The 18,445-nt window shown below is 40.3% G+C and overlaps 1 protein-coding gene across 1 annotated transcript; it reads left to right on the top strand.

The window, feature by feature from the left end:
* The first annotated feature begins 13,025 nt into the window (after positions 1-13,025).
* On the top strand, positions 13,026-17,019 carry LOC125449136 (probable G-protein coupled receptor 139). Its single transcript, XM_048524796.2, has 2 exons — positions 13,026-13,244; positions 16,097-17,019. The coding sequence occupies exons 1-2, from the start codon at positions 13,112-13,114 to the stop codon at positions 16,981-16,983; spliced, it is 1,020 nt and encodes a 339-aa protein (XP_048380753.1). The 5' UTR covers positions 13,026-13,111; the 3' UTR covers positions 16,984-17,019.
* The last annotated feature ends 1,426 nt before the right edge of the window (positions 17,020-18,445 follow it).

The following is an 18,445-nucleotide window of genomic DNA, read 5'->3' as shown; positions in this document are numbered from 1 at the left end:
TCCCATAACACGAGATATCAAGCACTCATGATCGGCCATCCCTTTGAAGAGTTATATGCTTCTAAGGCATAACGACAACTCAGCTTCCTGCAGGCAACGTCAGCATCACTTCGATCCACAGAGTGTCCAGTAATTCGCCCTAGCTTCCATTGTAGTAAATTTTGAGACGGCCGTCACAGCAGCTTTCCCCATTCGCATGTCTTAGCGACCAATTTTCATCTGTAACATCACAGTTTTTGAGAACAACGCTTAAGCTGAATGGAGACTTTCCAGAATTAACAATAACAGAAAAATATGATTTTTAATCATTAGTGATGTATTCTGTATTTAACTTTCAAGTGGTTTCATCTTGGCCATCACTTTTATTCTGTAAAAATATTGAGAGAAATATGGAACACCAAGTGCCATTAATCTGGAGCAATGGGGATATAAAGTTGCTAAACAAAAAACGTCTCGGTATGAAATAACAACTTGAACCATTCAATCTGCTATTGCTTCTACAGACGGTACTAGAACCCCCAAATGTTACTACGGCTGCTGTGTTGCTATTGTTTTCATTTCTGACAACAGAGCACGTTACATTTCGCAAATTCAACGCGAGGCTCTGAAACAAAAAAAATCATATCAGACAAGAAGGTGATGTGGACTGAGGACGTCTTTTCGAGGACAGGAGCACATTTGTGATGTCCAAACATCTTGCAACATAATGGGATGGTTCACAGATTTTAAAATGTGAGACTTTTGATCACTAGCATTATTGTTGACACGAGCGAATTGTGTCAAAGTATATGAGGAGAAAGTACTTTAGGGCTATGGAGCTGGACTGTCATCCGTGAGTGTGAAAAATGGCGCAGCAGGCTCGAAGGGCCGAATGGCCTCATACTTCTCCTACTGTCTATGTTTACGTGTTTCTACCATTTCATGATATCTCTGTCTAGTCGAAAATATTGCCTAGTCTAAAAATGCATACCCCTTCACTGAAATAGAGAAAAAGAAATAAGACACCAAGTAAAGGACAAAGTAATGCCTAGGTTGGAAATCTGAAACAGATACAGAGAACGCTGGAGAAACCAACAGGCATCGCTGCGCATATAGAGACAGAAACAGTGTTAATGTTATTAGTCTGGTATGGGACCTCCTTTTGTACTCCAGTTCTGAAGAATAGACACACTGGACTCGAAACGTTAACTAAGTTAGTCTGTTCACAGATGCTCACAGACCTGCTGAGTTTCTTCCAAATTCTCTACGTTTGCTTGAGCCATCCTGATAAAAAATCCATGCGAATATATTTGCAGCAAAACCCTTTCTTCATGAATCGAATGGTTCGTAAAGAAAAGCCGAAAAAATAGCCAAATTTCTAGAATGTGAAATATAGTCTTCGAACATGGTGAACAAAGTTGCTGCACGCGTTTTGTTTCTGTCTTACCTACTGCTGTATATCTTCAGACCTAACCGACAGCAAATAAAATTCAAAGGAAATTATATAAATTGAATCTTCTGGAAATAAATTACCGTCACTATCAGTGTTACTGTACCAGAAGACACAGTGTAAATTGATTGACCAAACGCTGCACATAAATGAAATCTGCACAAACTTGTAACTCTATCCTGGACGTTTCATTCCTGATAGGCTGACCCTGCGATATTCTTAAAGAAAATAATGAACAGAATTCGGATTCTAGCGATGATGTTTGAAAGAGCTTTAGAAACCAATGTTCACACAAAGCTAAACTCCACATATGCATGAACACTATTAACGCACTACGCAACATCATTTCGCTAGAAGTGATGTATAGGTGTTGGATTTATATATATATATGCAAATTTTGACTGTAACAACGTGGTTATTATCAGCACTACACAATCTAGGTCTATGACAAAATACTTGCTAATCACATTAATGCATTGAACGGAAATATGCTTTAAGAAGCTCGATGGTACGTGGCACAATGTAACCGGTTTACATTACATTGTTTACATTAGCTGAACAACTTAATACATTCATCACCAAAGTTCACCTCCCAGATGAGACACCAGCAGACTGAGCTTCAACAACTCAAGTACATTCCTTTAAACAATCTAAAAAAAAGTCACTCTTACAAATGACTAAACGTGCACAGAAATTGGAAACATCAGCACTTACAGGCCCCCATCCTAGTGGAATAATAAGGTTTTTCCGTAACTGGTACTTGAGAAATATTGTATCCTTCTTTGGCTTCAACAGAATGCAGTGGTGCATGAGCCCAGATCATCACCACTAGATTTGGATTTTTAGATACACTGGCCAAGTGGACATCCCCATATTTTTCAAGACAAATCAATATATAGTAGGCGGTTTAATGTCCCAATATTAATTGTCACCGCTACCAATTTATCATTAAGAATAAATTGAGCAAAAGAATCATACTAGGTATTTCAGTGATACAGATTTTGGAAGGGTGTGTTCCATCAAAATTATGGTATTAACCAATATCGATAGCAACATATCAGTTTTGCATCAACATGATGATGCAAATAATGAAGGTAGGACAATCAACTTAAATTGAAAGTTCTGTGAATTATGTCCCACCATGGTCAAGTGACTGATGCTGTAAGTACAAAATCTGAAAGAAATGTCTGCATGTGACTTGAAGTTCAAACAATGCACGTCACAGTGTTGACTGGTGTTTTACAGATGGTGAATTCACTGCTAACCGTGAATCGAGTACAACCGAATGTAACAGAAAATCCTTCCAGGTGTTTCGATTTTCTAAACAAGAGTTGTGTTCTTGTTTGCTTGCCTTAAGTGATAACTCTGTGGCAAATTAAAGGGGAAAAATGGCAAAATGAATAAACTGCCTTGATATATCTTTTCAAATCACATCAAAAAACTATGTTTGGCACACCTCTCAACAGAAAATCAGAAATATATTTAAAATGTATTTACATTGTCAAAACTGTAACATTGCCAGCAAAATGACATTCATGTCAACCTCGTCTCAATTTGCAGTAGTCTTGCCCTGACTTAAAAAGTCAATAGTTTTCATGTGAATTTCCACTAGTTTGAGCATGAAATCAATGCTGAATAGACAGCACAATCCTGACGGTAGTTTGCACACATATCTGAGGGGTGTGGAGGGGGCGCAGGGGGTGGTAGTGATAGAAACAGTGACACATATCCTTCTGGACTATGGCATAGCAAAGCAAGTCTGCGGAAAGACGCTGTTGGATATTACTGGCTTGTTTCAAGCAGCTCTGCGTCGCAAGATTCTGTGCTCTCCCGTTTGTTCCCCAGAACACAAAGGGATACAAATATGGTTTACATCTGGAGAATCACCAACTCGGTCACATACGCTCTTTGGTCCATCTGAAAACTGTTGGTCTTCAAAAGCAAGACGTTGACCTCGGCCTAGCGCTACAGTCTGGTAGTCTAAAGTCGAGGTCTGTGCGCTGAGGGGCACACGAAAGCTGAGAGCAGATACTGTCAAGGCACAGTGGGGATTATCTTTGTCTGGCTTCTTACTGTTGAACTTAAACTGAACCCTTCTGATGCCTCAAGTATACACAACATTTGTACAAGTAAGACATGGCATTGCTGTGTTTGCTGGATAAATTCAAAACCCAATGTTTGTTTGTGATACATATGCTACCATGGAGAACAAAATTGCCCCAGTCTCTGTGTATGCCTCTTGAAAACATTTTATTAATAAAGCATTTCGTTGAAGAAAAGAAAAAAAATCTTTTGGGGAAGCCACTAGTATGATTATTGGATTGAACATTTAACAACATTCCAATACAGACGGAGGATATTATCGACACAATTATGGCCAGTGACAATCTTTCAAACAGATTCAGAAAATAAGTAAAACAGCTAATAAAATGAAATAAAGAACTGCGGATGCTGAAAATCAGAAAGAAAAACATAAATTCTTGAAAAAAAAACACATCCTGGTCTTACAGCATCTGTGAACAGAAAGCGGAATGAACTTTTGGGATCCAATGACAGTCCGATTTATCCAGCGTAAGCCCTTATCACTTTGATGGTTGTTATACTTTTTCTCCTATCGGCGTTTCCAAAAGCTCAGGACCGTCTCAATAATAAACTCTATCAAATTGGTACACAGCTTCCTTTTTTATTTCCCTGGTGGACATGATCAGCATGTTATAAATAAACTATTGTCCAGAAAGAGCTTTTGGAATTTAAACAGGAGAAATACTAACCGAAATCAGCGTCACATCAAGATTGTAGATTTTTTTTTTTGAAAGTCGCTTTCTATCTTACGTCCTTCCAAATTTGAGAAGTAAGTTTAGTCGATAGTTTTCAGCAGGTTTACCACGACAAACACACTATTAAACCAGTGACAGACACAGATTCTAACAGGCCCAAATTGCCTGAGTACAGTTTCAACTTGTGAGCTACACAGAAGCCATGAATAAAGTGTAAGGATTGAGCAGCTGAAGTTTCGGGGCTCCGAAGTCCCGTAACCTGTTGCAATGCAGTCAGAGAAAAAAAAAGTACAATGTACTTTCATTCCACTCATGTCAATACTTTCTCTCGCATGGTCTCATCATTATAGTATTCCCATTAATATTTAAGTAATAATTGGCCTATCGACACTTAAGGGAACGTATTCAACAGACGAGAACACACAGTTCAACAGCAGCAGAAGAAGCAAGTTGAGGAGGGTTACAAACGTCGTCCCAGCTGCTGGTATCAGGTGAAATCTGACTGAACATTCGCCATATGTTGTTATGACAAATGTGTATCAAATAACTCCTCAATTTCTGTGAGATTTAGTTACTTGGCCATAGTTTGTACGAGAGGCTTTGATTCTCTCCATCAGCCGATGTATTTTGATGTGAGCACACTCGGAAATGAACTCTAGTATTCTCCACACATGAGAAGTGATATGACTATTAATGTGTACAATGAAAGTTCCAAGCACCAGCTCACCTTGAGAGATCAATGACGTTTTAGATGCTAATATGGAAGCGAGTCCCCGCTCTGAAGCCCTTACCACAGAATCACACAACCACAGGAGGTAGTCACTGTTAGATCGTTTAAATACACTGTGCAATTCGACATTTACAGAGCAGCTGGGAAAATAAAAACTCTTCAATTTCCGTTCTGCACTTTACACTCTTGAGTACTAAAAACGGAGACCAAAAACTTCAGAGCAAAATCCTCTGTCCTTCCTTTCGATTACAATTAAATCCCTTCCTCCTTTAAGTATTTGTGCCCTGTTGGCATCCGCCTCAACAGAGTACACGCATGTTTACCTCATCATAACAATCAGTACAACGTATTCTGCATCTTAATTCTCTTCTGTATCTGAACTAGAAATTCCTTTGACTTTTGTTCGTATCATACTTACCTTCTGTTAAACTCACTTCTCTTTCCTATCCTGCACCCAATATAAGGAATAAACCATAATTACCCCAAAAAGTCATGTTGGTTCAAAACATCCATGTCTTTGCCTCGTCACAGAAGATGCCAGAATTTGTGACTCAATAAAATGCATTGTTTTTTTTTAAATTCGGTTTTCAATTATTCTGGAAATGTTAACTCTTCAACTGATTTTCCAATTGACTTTAAATAGATTACCAAAATCTGACTCGATTGTTTCTTAGTATCATTGTTTCCATGCCTCCACCATTCCCTGTGTGAGCTGATAATCCTCGTTGTCCCTTTCAATATTTGACCAGTCATGAACATTTGAATGAATTTCCATACCAACTCAGTTGCAAGTGGAAATCATTGGTTTCTCTCTTCGTCTGTAAAATCTTCTTCAATATCAAGTAACTTTAGTTTAGAGCCTCAGATTGCCAGGTGCAGCAGGAACACTAAAGGGCAGTACAATTTATAGAACATACAACAAAGAACAACGAACAGTATCACACAATACAGGCCCTTCGGCCCACGACGTTGTGCTGACCTATTACCCGACTAAATGCAATCAAAAGTTGTTCAATCTCCAGGACCTAATAATTTGCATTTATCAGCACGATAGGGTGTGGAAAGATATTCCATGGATACTTTGGCATGTCATAGCTCAAAACATGAAGATTCTGTGATGATCCAGGAGATTGAGAGTTTAAATGTAACACAACTTTTTAAAATTGAGGACAGGACAATCCGGGACATAGCGTTTGTGGAACTCAACACGGTATTTGGGAATTGTTCATGTCGACTACAAGTAAAGCGTTGACAGACATCTTAAAGCAGCTTCGACACCAACCAGAACAAAAAATAAGCAGCATGAATTTATGAGAAGAAAACCATATTGGAGAACTCTATAGTTTTTTAGGTGGCAGAGATTATATTGAATGTGGGAAAATACTCCACATCGTGTTAATAGACGTTAGAATGCTTTCCATAAAATCTTACAGGATAGGATGATGTTCAAAATTAAAACCATCACGAATGCAGGAATGTTACTGGCCAGTACTGAAAATTAGTACACAAACAAAAATAAAAGCCGGGTCTTTTCAGTCGAAAGCTGTGATTATTGGAGTGCAAGGGAAACCAGCTGGTGTACCGTTGCGATTCATAATGTACATCGAAGATTTTGGACAAAGGAATAACATGTTATATTGCCGGGTTTGTTGATGAGGAGCAAACAAAGAGGCTTCAAGGCCTTCTGGACAGACTGAGTTAATTAGAAAATATACAAAAGATGCAGTACACTTAAGATTAGTGTGACCTTATCGAAAATTAAGGAGAATAGAATGCCGTTGTGTTAATGAAATATTTAATTATTAGGAAGCAGTAAGGAACAAAGTGATATGGGTGACCTTGTATACCAATAACTGAAAGCAAGACAACAAGTATGAGGAAAAAAGGCAAGTGGTAAGTTGATCTTCAGTAGACACAAGTTTCAGTGCTACAAGAGATTTGTACATTACAGTGTTGTTAAAGGACGTGACAGAGGGCAAGGGTGAAATACTGTGTGTGGAAGAATCAGAGAAGATCTTACTGAAACTTATCTGATTATGATAGATCTGGACATACAGTGGCAGATTACATCTTCCACCTGGCTTGGGATATCCAACACAAATGTGATCACGATCTTTGTTTCTGGAGTAGGTTGTCTTGGCCAGGTGTAACCAGTGGTTTCTTGACTCAGACGAGAGTCAATGAATGAAATAATCGAAAACCTGCCACTATCACAGAACACATTTAACAAGAAATGAATGGATTTCCTGCCATGAAAGCATGTACATGAAGACTGTGGAAGTTTCAGGGGATCATCTGTATGCTCTATTCTTAGAGAGAGAGAGAGAGAGAGAGAGACTGGTGGTCAACTGAACCAAAGAATAACCATGCCTCAGGCAAGGAGCAAGTTTGAAAAGGCAGAACCCTCATCGTATACTCAGTCAAAGGAGGAAACTGCTACCTCAGTTGACCAGAATTCTCGTTTGCAAAACTGACTATTGCCAACAAGTATATAACAACTTGTGTGGACCATATATCATAGTATCATACGTACTCAATGAGAAGATGTCCTTCTTTATGTTACTGCAATGTTGAATAACTAATATCAAACTAATATCAATTAAATATAAAATCATTCACCGGCACTTTATCCATTGTGTACAGTTCCGTGTCATCTTAATTCCTAAACCATATGCTTATGCAATGTTATGGGAGTGCCTGCCTCCTCTCAGGCAGAACACACTAGATTATTACCATCTTCTCAGCCTTGCAGGCTTTATTTATAACACTGGCTAGTGTACTCCCATATTTAATCTTCTCCCTCCTTAATTCTTTTTATGCTGCCCTCAGTTGGTCTTTGTAAGCCTCGTAGTCCTCTGACTTCCGACTGCTGTTCGCCACAATATATGCTTTCACCTTTGCTTTTATGTCACCCCCGAACTATCTTAGTCTGGCATGGTTGCTTCATTCTCCTTGTACCATGCTTCGTTTTCCTGGGAATGATTTTTTTTTTCTCTGCGATCCCTGAATTACTCCCAGAAACTCCTGCCATTGCTGTTCCACTGTCTTTCCTTCTGGGTTCCTCTTCCAGTCAATTCTGCCCAACTCCTCCCTCATACCTCTATAGTCTGTAGTGTGCAATATGTCCTGCTGACAGGTGAAGAAAAATTGCATCGAATGACGTTGTAAATACAGTAATTTTGACTAATGAGGAGGGCATCTAATACAAACATTAATAAAATCTCAATGGAATTGGGCAGGTTAGATACAGAAGGAATGTTCTCTAATTTGGGGAAGTCAAAAACTAGGATCACAGATTATGAATAATAGCAAACCATTCAGGACTGAGATGAGAACTATTCCTTCACTCAGAGAGATATGAACCTGTCTAAGTTACCTGTTCATTAAATATGTTGAAGGCGAAGATGGACATGGCCCTTGTGGGTAATGGATACATGGAGTATGGACAGAAAGTGGATTGCAATACTGAAACGCCTAGTCAACCATGGTCGTATTGAATGGTGGTCCAGATTAGAAAAGTGGAATGTCTTGCAACTTCACCTATTTTCTCGTATCTCTGTGTAGCTCTCTCATAGTTTTGAAATCCTCTACCATCTCTCCTAGCCTCCTTCCCCAATGAACGACAGTTGCAGCTTATGTTCTCGTCGAGTCATGGAAATCCACTGCTCAGAGAAAAGTCCCCTCGGTCCATCATCTCTCCGTCTGGCAAAAATAAGGCACCCACTTTACCTCATCTGATATTCTAGATTATGAGCTATTGCCTTGTATGCAGTAGCGCTGTAAGTGCGAAAGTAAATACTGCTTAAACGTTATGAAATTTCCTGTCTCTACCCACTTAGAGGCTGTGTGTTCCAGATTACCACCACATTGTGCTTGAAAATATCTTTACTCACATTTCCCCTGTGCCTCCCACACCTTTTCTTAAACTGATGTCCCTGGCCATTGATCGTCCCATCTAATGGTGGAGTTCTTGTCTCTCTAGACTATCTATGCTCCTCACAACTTGAAACGTTTCAACAATGTCCTTAATGACTATCCTCGGCTCCAAGGCAAAACAAAGCCAATCTGTCCAAACTCTCTTTGCTACTAAAATCCTCCACAATGGCAACAAACTATTAAATCTGCAATCTTTGAAGTGTCGTGCCCATTTTAACAATCAACCTGCATCCGCTGTCATGTAAGGATATACCCTCCATTATTTGCCATCCACCATTTTGTTTTACAGCAAATGCAATCAGCAAATTAATTTTTAAAAATGCAGATTCTGTAAATAAAATACTGAAAACAATTCGAAGTCAGGGAACAACTGAGGAGAGAAAGCCGAATTACTTGTTCAGCATCAGTCCTGGAAAATTTGATGCTTATAGTATGCATTCAACTGATGTGAATGCATATGTTGTTGGTCTGGTTAATAGGTGTGCAAACGACACTTAAATTGATGGAATGTGGATGGAAAGAAATACTGTCAAAAATGTAAAATGACATAAATCAGTTGGAAATTTGCTCAGAGAAATGGCAGATGGAGTTTAGTTCGGGAAAGTGTGAGGTGATGAATGTTGGTGCATCAATTGCCTGAGAAATGTATGTAGAAAATGGCAGGACCCATCCTGAAACTGATAGGCATTGGGATTTTAGGGTCCACGCCATAGCTTCCAGAAAGCAACAACACAACTGGATAACGTGGTCAAGAGAGCATAGAGGATGAGCTCTGATAGGTCTAAGTCCTGATTACAAAAGTTGGCAATTCATGTTGATGTACAAAACTTTATTCAGTTTACATGTAGAGTATTGCACTGAGGTCTGGTCGCCACATGACAGGAAAGATGTGGAGTGTTAGAAATGGGTGAAAAAGAGTTTTACTGGGATGTTGCCTGGATTGGGAAGCATTAGCCAGTCGGAAATGCTGGGCAAAAATGAATGTTTTCAGTGGAGTAAGAAGCTGATGGTTGATCGGATAGAAACGTGTCTGATTATAAGAGGTATGTATAAGGTGGATAGTTGGATCCTTTTCTTCCCTGGGTGGAAATTTCAAACATCAGTGGCATAGGTTTAACGTTAGAGATGGAGTATTTAAAGGAGATAGAGTCACAGAGTGATGCAGCAGAGTTGACAGAACTTTAGATCTAACCCGTCCCTGCCGATCAAGTTTACCAATCTAACTCCCATTTGAGACAACAAATTGCGAAACTGGATGAACACAGCAGGCCAAGCAGCATCCCAGGAGCACAAAAGCTGACGCTTTGGGTCTAGACCCTTCATCAGAGATTATCCAGCATCTGCAGTTCTCATTATCACTAACTCCCATTTGAACGTATTTGTCCCAAATCCTTCTAACCTTTTCTTTTCATGTTGCGGTCTAATTGCATTTCAAATGTTCTCATTTTAAGGTCACTTTTAAACCATTCTCTCCTCATTTTGAAAACATGCCTTTTAGTTTTGGAATCTTATACCCTCGGAAAATGACCCATGATATTCACGTTATCGATGGTCGTCATGATTCAAATAACTTCTTTCAGGATACTACCCAATCTCCGAGGTAACAAAAAAACAGAAAAACGCTCCAGCTTGCCAGCCCCACTTTTTCACTCAAACCCTCCAGTCGCCGTGAAATCCTGGTGTGACTTAATTATCGCTTTTCTGTATCGGGGGGTGGGGGGGGGCAGAACTGCAGAGTGTTCTAAAAGTACTCTCACCAATATCTTTCACAGTGTCGTTACGACGTACCAAAGCCGAGATTCAATGTTCTGAACAATAAAGGTAGGCGTGCTAAATGTCTTCTTAACCACCCTATCTACCTGTGATGCTATTTGCAAACAACTGTGTATCTGTTACCCAAAGTTTCTCCATCCAACAACACCACCCAGGTCTCTGATACTAACTGTATAAATCACAGAGAACAGCACGTACCTGGAATGTGCTGCCATCGGAATTGGTAGGAGGAGAAATGGTAACACATTCCAAGCATTTGGGCTGGCAGATAAACAGGCATGCAATAGTGAATATGGAACCTGCACAAAACATGATAATTACTGTCAAAATCAGATGCAGAAGGAGGAACATTATATCCAGTAGGAGCAAGGTAGAAGGGTCAGGAAGCAGATAGAGAAAGACTTTGAGGCATGAATTCTTTGATAGATATGGTGATAAAATAGAACATAGAACTCTTCACCTTGTAGTCAGCATTTTAGCCATCATGTCTGTGCCAACCATTCTGCTATTGAAAACTAATTCCATTCGTCTGTGTATGGTCTGCAACTTTCTGTTCCCTGCCTGTTCATTCATTCGTCTAAATGCCTTTTAAAAGTTGCGATGTTAGCTGTTCATTCTAACTGAATCAGCAGCTCATCAGGTGCACCTGCTATCTTGAGTTTAATAAAAAGATTTCCTCACACATCTCGTTTAATGTTTCCACCTCTCACTTTAAACCTATGCCCCTATTATTTGAAATATTCACGTTGTAGAGCCTCTGACTAACCTCCTTTTTCATCCGCCTTATTTTTTTTAATGATTTCATTACATCACCCCTCAGTTTCCGATGCTCTAACGAAGCAAGACATGTTTAGCTAAAGTCTATTCCTTGCTAATGCACTCCAATCGAGGCAACATTCTGCTAAACCACTTCTGCATTATTTCCAATGCCTCCACATCCTTCCTGTCATCAACTGAGCAAAAATGTGCACTGCACTCCAAAAATGCCTGTTCAATGTGCAACACGACTTGGAAATTCTATGCTCAATTCCCACATGCCTTTGTTATCACCTTATCCACTGTCAGGGACCTATGGACATAGAATCTCAGTACATCAATGCTCCGAAGTGTCCAGCCATTTACAATGTACTATCCCATGTGTTTTCAAATGCGACTCAATCTTGTCATTTAGAATTTTCAGCCAATAACTTAGCTAGGACACATGTAAGACACAGTGACCTCTAATTTCCCGAATTAATCTCATAGCTCTTCATAAACAAACGACAAACATTAACTACTCTTGGGCCTCCTGGTTCTTCTCCTGAGGCAAATGACAATAAAAAAAACTCTGATGAAACTTCAAGAATTCCTTCCCCACTTGTCCCGCTGTGTATCCTGAGATAGAACGCATTAGGCCCTTAGTATAGATGCCCATTATTGTTTTGCAAGACACTCGAAACTTCTTCCTTCTTAAAATTGACAAGCCCCAGCATGTCAACATAAACCTCCCGAATGTTGACATCATCCATGTTGTTCTCCTGAGTGAATACTGATGCGAAGTATTCATTCAGGACTTACCTAGTTCCTCTTATTCCATGCATAAATTTCTTCCTTTGGCCTTGAGTGATTCTCCAGTTACACTCTCGATCCTAAAATACTAATAAAATACATTGAAATTCTTGATCCTAATTGCTAAGAACCTTTCATGGATTCTTTTAGCCCTTCTAATTCCCGGCTAAGTTCTTTCCTGTTTCCTTCATATTCCTCAGGGGTTTAATTTCATTTCAGTTTCCTAAATGTGTGCATCCGTTTTTTCGTTTTGACTAAGCTTTCAATATCTCTTCTGAATCATAATTTGCGAATCTTGACATTCTTATCTTTCATCCTCACAGGAATATGTCAATGTAGGGACACGTAAGACATTGAAAAGACATTTCGACAGCGAAATGAATAGAAAGTATTTGGATCGATATTGGTCAAAAGCAAGCAAATGGTTCTCGTTTATTTTGAAAAACTGTGTCGGCATCATGAATTGGACAGAAGAGTCTGTTTCCATGCTGGACGGCTCTACAACTTTGTTCAGCACACCAAAGTGTTCTGGGGCAAAACTTCTATCTCTCAGTCTTACTATAGTTCTGCGACGAATCTCAACACAATCTGGAAGAAGAATAGCTGATTTTACGTTTGGAAACACAGCACCCTTATGGACAGGGCAGATATTCCTTCTGTGTCATGATGTAGAAGTCTTCTGGATGGGAAGGGGTTAATGAACTTGTCTTTGTGGAATCTGTCATTAACGTCAGTCACAGTGGATCCTCATTTTGTCCCTGGAGGGGTACATCGTTCTGTATTAATGAGGGAATCCTTGAAACGTTACACACTATCCTGTCGGTGGGAGTGCTATCTACCTCACAAACAGGGATCCACTACTTCCAAAGAGAAGCAGAGTTCGGATTATGAGCGTGGCTGACTCGATTCTTTAAAACGATGGATCGAAATTTCTACCTTGGGCTTTACTGGCTTTCCCAGGAATGGATATCTCTACCGTCTCGAATTCAGGATGTGATTTGGATTATTCAGGGTGCCTACTACCCCATTTTAGCGATCATCGGCATTCCTGGTATGTATCTGGTGAGGTCATCATATCCGGTGAGGCTACCTTTGGAGTACAGTGCTTAATTCTACTCGCCCTGAGATAGGAAGGGTTTTATAAAGGTGGAATGGGTGAAAAATAGATTTTCAAGGAAGTCACCAAGCCTGGAAGGTTTGAGTAGCAGGGAAAGTCTCAATCAGCTGGGACACTTTTCCCCTGGAGCATAGGATGGGGCATAATGATCTAATGGAGGCTTCAAAAATCGCAAGGGACACTTATAAAGCGAATAGACAATGCATTTGTCCCAAGGCGGTGTAGCCCAAAGCTAGAGGAAATGTTATTCTGGGTTGAAAGGAGACGCTTAGAAGGGACCTGTAACACACATCTTCATGAAAAGGGTGTTTCGTGATTGGAATGACCCGTCCGAAGAATAGGAAGAAAGACATTTGGACACTTACGTGGGTTGGGATGATTTTAAAAAATTACAAACTAATCACGTGCAAATGGGATTAGGTTAGTTTGAGAAATCTGGTCAGCATAGACAAGGTTCTGTTTTTGTGTTGCATGTCTCTTTGACTCTATCTTCTTCCATCCATCAGATCGAGCGAAGGCTCTTCAATGCTTTTTTTCCCCCAAACTGGATTTTCTCAAGGTTCAGACACCTTTCCCAGGACTAGACACGACCCTGATCCCCTTTGCATGATAAGCACACAAGACATAGAATCGTACACATCGACGGTAGAGAAAATAAAGTCTCTACAGCCCATTCAGACACTGGTCTTATTGTTCTCAACTTGTAGCTTCCTGTCATTTCCCTTTGGTTCCCTTTTTTTATTAAATGTCTCTTACTTTCAACTTTGCATTTTCTTGACCACAGGCGATGACAGATTGTTATTGGCATTAGGTTATCGAATCGGAATATCCTAGGGAGGAGTTTGAATTCAATCATGATAGCTGGTGTAATTTGATTTCGACACAACTCTGGAGTTGATAGGTTTGTTGACAGGTTGTCAATTACAATGGAAACACCCATCAACAACTCCCTGCGTGAAGGGAGTGGTTAAGTCTGAAACTCTCACAATATTGAGGAATTATTCCGATCCTTAATGGATAAAGCTTTGAGGAAAACTGGGACAAAAATAGTGAGTTGTTTTTTTTCCTTAGGCATAAAAGATAGGAGTGAAGGCATATTTCCCTCGTCGTCGACCTCAATAAGCCTGTTGATCCTGACTGAGCCTGTTTCTGACCTTAGTATGCGGGTTCTCCATCTACAGCTACTGCCAAAGTTACTTCTGTTTCATATTCAGCACCAAGCACTTGCCCCGTCTTCTCTCACTAAACTCTGTCTGCCTTTGTACCTCACTCTTGCCCTCACCGATCTATCAAACTAATTTTCTGGTCTGGTAAAGCCAGAATTTTAGTTATCTCTGTCTTTACATCGAATGGCATGCCGCATTCCAAATAGACCGCATCCCCTTGTCTCCTCCGATAACATCCATGCCTTTTTACCTATTTCTCACTCCAGGTCCCTACTCAAGTTGTCATCTTTTGAGTCAAAGTTCAGAAGAAGTTCTGAAACCCACAGTATAAGAAGTATATGGTAGTAGAGGAGAGGGTGCAGAGGGAGATATGTCATGATATTGCCCTGAATAGAGAGTTCCAGTGATGATGAGAGATTTGATAGACTGGAATTGTTTTCCTTAGAACAGAAGAGCTCGAGAGACGACTTGATGCAGTCATGTGAAACGATGAGCGACAAAGACAGGGAAGAAAGGAAGAAACGTTTGCCTTGATGTGGCATACATTTCAAATAAGGGGCAGGAGATTTAGAGAAGGGGAAATAAAGAAAAATGATGGCAGTGGAAACCTGGAAGTCAGCACCGCTAAGAGGCAGAAATCTCATCACTTCAAAGAAATTGTTGAAGTGCCAATGTAAACTATGCCTTGGGCCAAGGGCTGAAAAATAGCATTAGAATTGTTGGGCGGATGATTTTGAACAGTGGGAACTAATTTGGCCCTAAGGGCATTTTCTTCTGAGCTGGTAGACGACCGTGAATTCAGAAACGTGCAGATGAGCAAGGTGGGTGATGGAAAACGAGAGAAATCAGCCACTTTCAGTTACAACGAAGAGGACGTGGCTGTAACTAGATGGAGTTGAATAAAACAACAATGGCAATATTTCTCAAGACAGAGATCAAATCGTACTTTACTTATGAATGTTTTTTTTCTGAGAGGGCAAAGTGATCGAAGAAAAGTTCCGCCATCATTTTGATTCGGAGAGAAAATTGGCAGAATGACAGAGAAAACGGTTTCGGGATGGATGGTCTATGTTTTGCGATGCCAAACTATGACCAACGGGATGCTGCAAGGTTCAAGTCACAGGACTCAAATATTTGCAATTGATGCAAATGATCTGCAGTCAAAGGGCGACATACTAAAGTTTGCGAATGATACCAAGATAGCTTTGAAAGCAGGTTCTGACGGGTAGAGAAAAGATAGGAGACTGACAGGCAAGAAGAATGGGACAGAAACTGGCAGATGGAGTTTCAGGTGGATGCGTGGTGTGGCTGTCCAAATAGCCTGAAAAATACAATAGTAAATTTGTTATTTAAAGGGAAAGTAGACTTAAAGTGTGTCACTGCAGAGAGATATGTCTATCCATGTGCATGAATCACAGAATGTGGGTATGCAGGTGCACATTACAATAAGAAAGCAGATGGAATTCGGGGCTTTATTGCAATAGGAGTAAGTTACAAAACTAAGGAAGTTTTTTTTTACAATCAAATAGCATGTTGATGAGACGTCACCTGAAGTCATCTTCAGTTTTGTGTAATTTTGAATACCTGTGTAATTTTATTGCTTATTTCCCTTCCACACAGTTAACATAGTGACGATAATGATCCTATCTCGCAAAAAGTGTGGTCTCTCCAAATGTGTCTCCTGTTACCTAACAGCCATGTCAGCGACAGACCTACTGGTCATTATCATCGATTTGATTATGAGACAAATACCAATTGTTTATTATGTCCATTTCATCTTCCTGTATTCCGTCCCTGTGTGTAACATCCACGCCATCCTGCTTTATGCAGTCATTGACTGTTCTGTCTGGTTCACTGTCGCTTTCACCTTTGATCGATTTTTGGCCATTTGTTGCCACAAACTGAAAAGCAAATATTGCAACGAGAAAACAGCGGCTGTGGTTCTAGGCACAGTGTCTGTGCTGAGCTGTTTAAAGAACATTTTCTGGTATTTTATGTTAACAGATCAGTATTGGCTGATGAACAGGCCCTGGTTTTGCCGTGTAACGATGGACGTCCGGAAATCTCTGTTCTGGGTCACACTGGAGTTCTTCCATCACATTCTCACTCCGGGTCTCCCATTCATATTGATTCTGTTGCTCAATATTTTGACCATCCGACACATTTTCGTGACCAGCGAAGCCCGCAGGAGACTCATTGACCAGAGCACCAGAGACCTAGAAATGCAGAGTCGAAGGAAATCCATCATTTTACTGTTTGTTATCTCAGCAAATTTTATCCTGCTGTGGTCAATGATAATGCTGTATTCAATTTGGAACCGAATGTATTCCTTTGGTTTTCAGACTATCTGGATACATGATTATGTACAGGAATTAGGTTTCATGCTGCAGCTACTCAGTTGCTGTACAAACACTGTAATATATGCTGTGACGCAAACTACATTCAGACAGCAGCTGAAGAGTGCTATGAAATATCCCTTTACAGCAATTGTTCAATGTGTACAATAGTTCTGAGAGAAGAAGCCAAACAAAACACAAGATTTAGCAGCAAATTCTTCAATACAATCACCAGTCTCAATGGAGGCAGTAATCTATTCCTGCATGATTGTGGCCTCTTAATAAGGGTCCAGAGTTGAGGTTAGAACATGAAACATAGAACATAGAAGAGTACAGCACAATACAGACCATTTGGTCCACGGTGTTGTGCTGAACTTTTACCCTCAACCTAAGGTGTATCTAACCTCCACACTTACCATACACTATCGTCCATATGCCTATCTAATAGCTGCTTAAATATCTTGAATGAGGCCGACTCCACTACCCTGTCTGGCAATGCATTCCACGCCCTAACAGCCTCTGAGTAAAGAACCTACCTCTGACGTCTCCCCTATACTTACCTCCACTCATTTTGAAACTGTACTCCCTTGTAATAGCTGCCTCCACCCTAGGAAACAGTCTCTGGCTGTCCACTCTATCTATACCTCTGATCATTTTGTACAACTCTATCAGGTCAACTCTCATCCTTCATGGTTTTAAACGGAAAATCCCTAGCTCCCTCAACACTTCCTCGTAAGACCGTCCCTCCATTCCAAACAACATCCTGGTAAGTCTCCACTCCACCTTTGCCAATGCTTCCACATCTTTTCTGTAATGAGGTGACCAGAACTGGACACAATAGAGCAGGTGTGGCTGAACCAGGGTTTTGTATAGCTGGAGCATAACTTCACAGCTCAAGGACACAATCCCTCTATTAGTGCAAGTTAACACTCCATAAGCCTTCTTAACAACTCTATCCACCTGATGGTCGCTTTCAGGGATCTGTAGACATGAACCCCAAGATCGTCTGCCCCTCCACACTGCCAAGAATCTTTCCATTAGCCCTGTATTCTGCTTTCAAATTTGTCCTTCCAAAATGAATCACCTCACACTTTTCAGGGTTAAACTCCATCTGCCACTTCTCAGCACGGTTCTGCATCCTATCAATGTCCCTTTGTAACTTAGAACAGCCCTCCGCACTATCCACAACTCGATCCGCGTTTGTATCACCCGCAAACTTACTAATCTATGTTTTCACTCCTACACCTGAATCATTTACAAAAATCACAGGAGAAGAGGACCCAAAACAGATGCTTGTGACTCACCGCTCATAACTGAGCATCATGTTGAATGCTTTTCATTCACCACCATCCTTTGTCTTCTAAGCTTGTCAGCCAATTCTGTATCCAAACTGCCACATTTCCCTCTATCCCATGCCTCCTTACTTTCTGAATGAGCCTACCGAACTTATCAAACGCCTTACTTAAATCCATGTATACCACATCCACTGCTCTACCTTCATCCAAGTGTTTGATCACCTCTACAAATTATTAATTCAGGTTTGTGAGCCATGATCTACCCCTCACAAATCCATGCTAAATATCATGAATTAAACTGTGCCTAGTCAAGTGATTATAAATCTTATCTCCCAGAG

Source organism: Stegostoma tigrinum, chromosome 43 (genome assembly GCF_030684315.1).
Source record: "Stegostoma tigrinum isolate sSteTig4 chromosome 43, sSteTig4.hap1, whole genome shotgun sequence".
NCBI classification, from domain to species: Eukaryota; Metazoa; Chordata; class Chondrichthyes; order Orectolobiformes; family Stegostomatidae; genus Stegostoma; species Stegostoma tigrinum.
Note: the sequence above shows the minus strand (reverse complement) of the source record. Positions and strands in the feature narration are given on the sequence as shown.